General features: G+C 41.6%; 1 protein-coding gene across 1 annotated transcript; it reads left to right on the forward strand.

Moving 5' to 3' along the window:
• The first annotated feature begins 369 nt into the window (after window positions 1–369).
• On the forward strand, window positions 370–5863 carry LOC135482903 (uncharacterized). Its single transcript, XM_064763383.1, has 4 exons — window positions 370–1382; window positions 1751–1922; window positions 2262–2354; window positions 5714–5863. Exons 1-4 carry the CDS (start codon window positions 370–372, stop codon window positions 5861–5863), a joined length of 1428 nt encoding a protein of 475 aa, XP_064619453.1.
• The last annotated feature ends 340 nt before the right edge of the window (window positions 5864–6203 follow it).

Here is a 6203-nt window from a genome sequence, read left to right on the forward strand (position 1 = left end):
GTTCTAATTATCACTTCTTTCTTTCCAGTCGTTGTTCCGATATATCAGGCAAGAGCAGATAGTTCCCGTGCATACGACAAGAGACAGGCATGTTATTACTGTTGCCAACTCATGTCTAAGATGACCAGCCACTTTGAGCGATGCCATTCGGAAGAAACAACAGTTGCCAAGGTTCTTGCCATTTCAGACAAGTATTTACGAGGAAGAGTTTGAACGTCTGAGGCACATGGGAAACTTCAATCACAATATAAAAATTCTACAAAAGAGAGAAGGGTCGCTTATCATTGCTCGTAGGCCTGTATCCCACCGCAATGCGGAGGAATATTTACCATGCTTGCACTGTTTGTCATTCATACATGAGGACGAAATATGGAGGCACGTATTAAGAACTGCTTCTTTAAACCAAAGTCCTCCAATACCGACGTTGATGAATTTAATGCAGACGATGCTATTGACAATATAATTGAGGACTGTGACAATGAAAAGAATGATGATTCTTCCGATTTGATACGAAAAAAGTCTGTCAGGATGCAGTGCAGAATGTTCCTGGCGGGAGCTGCGAAAGCTGACATTCCCATGTTTGAGGACTATCAATCATTGAAGGATAACGTGATCAGCAGAATGCGCTCAGGTATTGCAAAATCCGTTATAGAAAATGACCAAATGATTCTGAAATTTAGATCGATTCTATTGAACAAAATTGGGAGCAAAAGGCATCATCTGATTGCTCAGCGAATGCGACAGCTAGGGCGACTTCTTGTTGAATTCCGACAACTACGCACGTCTCCGACTTCCCTCTATGAGATTTTAGATGGCCAATACTTCGACCAAGTCATCAAAGCTACTAAAGTGCTTTGCAAAGCCGGTGATGGTACCACAATGAATGGTGTTTCTCTGTTAGGAACACCATCAATCGGATTGCATATAGGTCACTCCCTGAAAAAGTGTGCACTTATCAAACAAGGTATCGGTCTAAGAAAACAACGGAAAGAAACACTCGACAAAGCCCGAAGATTCACTGATCTGTTCAATGCCGAGTGGATGGAAAACATTTCATCGCATGCACTGCAAAATTTGAAGGAGAGGCGATACAATGCGACAGAGCTATTGCCGGTTACGAGTGACGTCCTTGTATTGAAGGACCATTCAGCGAGAGGACTCCTTCTATTAGAGAAGAAATTAGCTGATAATCCATCTCCGGCAACATGGCGGCGGCTGTCAGAAGCCGTATTCACATCAGTGACACTGTTCAATAAACGTCGTGGTGGTGAAGTTGCCAAAATGCATACTTCATGTTTCGTCAAGCGTCCAAGTTGGAGAGCTGATGGAAATGAAGACATTCTGCGGTCCCTGTCACCACTAGAAAAGCGACTTCTTAAAAGGTAGGGCTTATATAGTGTTCATTTCATTCACATACAGCATAGTTCCCCTCCATGGTAGCAAGCAGAGATTAATCTATGCTTGATGGTAGTAATGTGGACGAGCTATGCTTTTTTGTTCGGCCATGCATGACTTAACTGCCATCTTTTTTTTCGAAATGTTGCAGTTCCGAACAGGATGTTTCAAATTACCAGCACTGCAGGACCCTTGGTTGGCGAATCTTTTTTCCCTTTGCTCACAAAACTGATTGAGCAGCTGATGAAGTTCAGAAATGTTTGTACAGGCCTTGTGTTCTTTGTTATTTGCACATCTGGCGGAAGTCTGCAGTGCTTTATTCTATTGATGATATTTTTTGATTTTATCCTTGCAGTCTCGATATGGTCCATCTTCCTGGCGAACGAGATCGGAAAGTTCCACTACTTCTTGAACAAGAATGGGTGAAACCAATGCAGTTGCTTGTAGAAAAAAGGGCTGATTGTGGTGTTGAAAGCGAATACTACTTTGGTGTGCCTGGAAGGAAAACCCACTTGTCACCATGGAAGGTATGACACATTCCTCAATTAAAAGGGATCATTATGTATGTACATGTATTTCATTTCAGCTCACCTGGTGAGCTCTCAGCATCTCCCATTGTCCATTGTTTACAATTATTTCCATATGGACACATTTCTTATCCACAAGACCTAGAAACTTAAAACTTGGGGCGTGGACAAATTGTGGCAAGAGCTTGTTAGCCAGAAGTTAGTGCAATTGAGTCGCCATTCTGGCATAAAGGGGGCGCTTTGCAAAACCATCTTTATCCTTATCTCCCGAAAGCTAGTAGGAAGAATCACGAAACTTTTATCGTGGGATAATAAAGCATTATATCCCTTCCATTTCAGGTGTTAAATGATGCTGCAATCAATGCAGATTGCAAATGCCCAGACTTGATTTCAACCACACGCCTGAAGAAATACACATCAACGGTAACCCAGGTATGTTCAAAACCATTACGCTAAGGATTATAACTATACTGTTGATAGGAAGCTAAGCAACATGTACATAAGTACACATTGACTGTCCATCTGTGTTTATGAAACCAAAACTAGATTGAGAAATCTGCTTAACAGCAAATTAAATGGGCCCCTGAGTATTGGATGGAGGGAGCATTGGTTATCCTAGCGATAGTAAACTGTTGTATGGATTACATTATCCTAGCCAGAGAATGAGGGTGGAGACAGTTCTTGGTAAGTATAGTTCAGAGTGCATCACTCACTGGGTGAGGTAAAGTCTTGGGTTTGAAAGTGTTGGGGAAAGTGTTTGAGGCTTGTTTCTGTTAAAAACATTGTTGACACCATTCTCAGTTGCTGCTTTGCTGATCTTGGACAGTGTTTTATCAGTTCAGCTACTGAGGTAGGCCTAAAACACTTTCTCCAACACTTTGAAAACAGAAGACTTGATGTTACCCATTGTCTGTGTAAGGGGTGGGTCTGTAAAAAGACATGTTTGAGATGAAATTGAAATAGCATTGAGAATTAAAGATGCTTTCCCAATGCTTGACTGGTCCGGCAAGAGGCATTGCCAGGAAAACGTGACGTCATTTTGGCCATTCTTCTTACCGCACGCCCTCCCTCTCCGTAAAACTTCCAGACATGGTGTGAAGTGGGAGGGCGCACAATGGGAACCACACTGCCGCGATGTTAATAGTTTCTATTTATAGAATTCAGCGGCAGAGATTTTAATCACGGAAAAAGTAGATTAACTCGGCTAATCTCAATGGATTTTACCCAGGAATGTTTTCAAGGCGAGAGAAACATCTGATTTAAGTACTGCGCTTATTAGATTTCATGTTCATGCCGAAGATTGGCCTAAAACGTGGACGAAAAGAGTGCATTATCGAGTGTTGGAGAGGTCACGTGATTGGACGAGAAACCTGAGCGAAAACAATACTAACTCCAGCTCCCAGAGAGGGAGGAGCTGGAGTCATAAAAACGCATCTAAAGCATCGAAATATTCTGAGTTTTGAAAAATCGTTTTGCGATAGTCCATGAATCGAATTGGGTTTCTTTATAATACCTCCATCGTCCCATCGCTCGACCAACTCCTGAGAATAATGACGTCATTATGACGGGGCGGAGCTTATGCTAATGTATCAGCGTCTCGCCTCTGCGCATGTCACAGCGCATGTCAGATTGAATCGCGTCTTCGGCATGTTGGGAGAAGACGATCAGACGAATCTCAGCAAAAAATGCTTCAAAAGTATCGAAGTACTCAAGATTTTTAAAATACTTTTGCGATAGTCCATAGATGGAATTGGGTTTGGTGGTGTAAGGGTGATTGATTTCTGGTTTATTTAGCCGTTTTGCTGGACTACCGCAATAAATGTGTTGGTGGAAAAAAATAACAGTTTCGAGAATTCCAGTGATCTCAATATAGTCCCCAGACGGGATCTGGGGCCTATAATGAGGAACACACGCTATTACATGTTATAAAATACATTTATTTTCATAATTCATCTTAACATACAATTATACAGCTTTATTTACCCAAAGAAATAAGATCTCGCCAGATCTCGGAAAGAAACGTGATCGCTTTGGAGCTCACAAGGAGGGTCAAGCTCCAGGCTGGAGAACTCTTCTCTGGGACGAACAATTTTCACCCAATCAGCGACCGCGAGTGATTAGCATAATAATAAGCATTGACGTCATCTTCGTAGGTCATCGGTAATTCTCGGAGACACTCGGCCGTTTGTGAGGAAAAGCACTTTGTTTGGATAGTGAGAATGGCTGGGGAGAATCGGCACCAAAACAGCACATAAAAGCGTCAATAACATCTAAATGAGCCGAAATTTTGAAAAGTCTTTAGTGACGTCCCTTGGATGGGGGTATGCTTGGTGGGTTTGGGGTGAAAAGATTTTTGGTTTGTTCAGCTGTTTCAGAGAACACTCACACTAAAGTTTGGTAACAGATAGAATGCAGAATTCCAGCAATATCAATATGGTCCCCAGACCGTGTGGTCTGGGGCTCATAAAAATCAATATTTTGACTGTTGGGTTCTTTTTAGTGATACCGGCTGGATGTTAGATAAGTTATACTGATTGCAGAAACTTCTTAAAGTGGACCCTGATCACGATATCAAATGAAATGGCCAGGGCCATTGTGCTCACCTCATGTGGAGGAAAGATGGATAAAGAGCATGGTATTGTGTCATGTAGTGTTAGATTTGATGTAGGTCCAAGCAATTACAATTTCCCCAAAATGGCCAATTTACAGTACATTCGACCTCTGTGACCTTGAAAAGTAGGTCAAATCAAAGAAGACCCGGGTGACACATTGAATGGTTGTTAGAATTAGATGTACCTATGATATAAAATTGGTGCCAATCGGCAAGTCATTACTAGGAATAATGGCATTTTGAATTTAGGATTTGGCCCCCTCCCTGGAGGCCAAACGGCAAATCAGATCGCACCAAACTTCGGTACCTGAGATCACCTGACCAAGGGGTACATGTGTACTTAATTTGTGATCAATAGTCATTGCAGTTAAGAAACGTGCCATAGTTACGGCCTGACGGCGAATTTACACCATTTGACCTCTGTGACCTTGACAAGAAGGTCAAATTACAAACCTGTGTGACATATACTGTATGATGGTTAGATGTACCCATGATATCAAATTGGTGGCAATCGGGCAAGGAGTTAAGGAATAATCACATTTTTAAGGTTTTTGGATTTTGCCCCCTGGTGGTCAAGTGGTGAATCATATTGGACCAAACTTCGGTCCCTGAGATCACCTGACTAAGGGGTAAATGTGTACCAAATTTGGTATCAATAGTCATTGCAGTTTAGAAACGTGCCATCGTTACATCCTAACGGCCAATTTACACCATTTGACCTCTGTGACCTTGAAAAGGAGGTCAAATCAAAAACCCGAAGGATATATGGTGCACCTTTGCTAGAAGTACCTACCATATTTTTTTTCAAAATTTCCCGACTACTATTAAGGGAGATATTGCATATTTTCACTTTTAACGTTTGGCCCCCTGGTGGCCAAACCATGAAACGAATCGGACCGAAACTTGGTCTCCAAGGTGTCATTACATAAGGGTACATGTGTACCAAGTTTCAACTCAATAGCTCTAACAGTTACGAAACGTGCCCTGCTAACGGACGACGGACGACGACGACGACGACGAAGACGACGACGACGACGACGACGACGACGACGACGACGGACGACGGACGCCACGGTATGGGATAAGCTCACCTCTGCTAAGAGGTGAGCTAAAAAGCAACGTAAATCATGAACTCGGAAACACTTTTTCAATTTTAAGTATTCTATTATATATTTTTCAGGTCCTTGGTCTGAAGGAAGGAGAACTTGAATGGTTGTCAAATCACATGGGCCACACCGTGGATATACACCGACAGTCATATAGATTACATGAAAGCATCATTGAAATGGCCAAGGTATCGACAATTTTATTGGCAAAAGACAGTGGGTGATTTCAAAGTTGGTTTTGGTTTTGACACGGAGATTTAGTGTTAATCTTATAATTAGTGTTAATCTATGGCTATTAATCCTGTTATCAGATTAAAACTAATACTTTGTTTTCTCTGAACACTTATTCTGACACTAAAATGAAAACTTATGATAAAACCTGAATTGAAATCTGGTAAAGTGTTAGTTTTAACACCTAGATTATGTCTTATCCTGGGGTTTAAGTGTCACACTAACACCAAAATTACGGTCTTAATCCAAGCTTGGTGTATTGTTCTCAGCACAAGCAATGCATTTTGTATTACAGATAACACTAATTCCTTAGGCATTAACAACCAACAGTGT

Source organism: Lineus longissimus, chromosome 2 (genome assembly GCF_910592395.1).
Source record: "Lineus longissimus chromosome 2, tnLinLong1.2, whole genome shotgun sequence".
NCBI lineage: Eukaryota > Metazoa > Nemertea > Pilidiophora > Heteronemertea > Lineidae > Lineus > Lineus longissimus.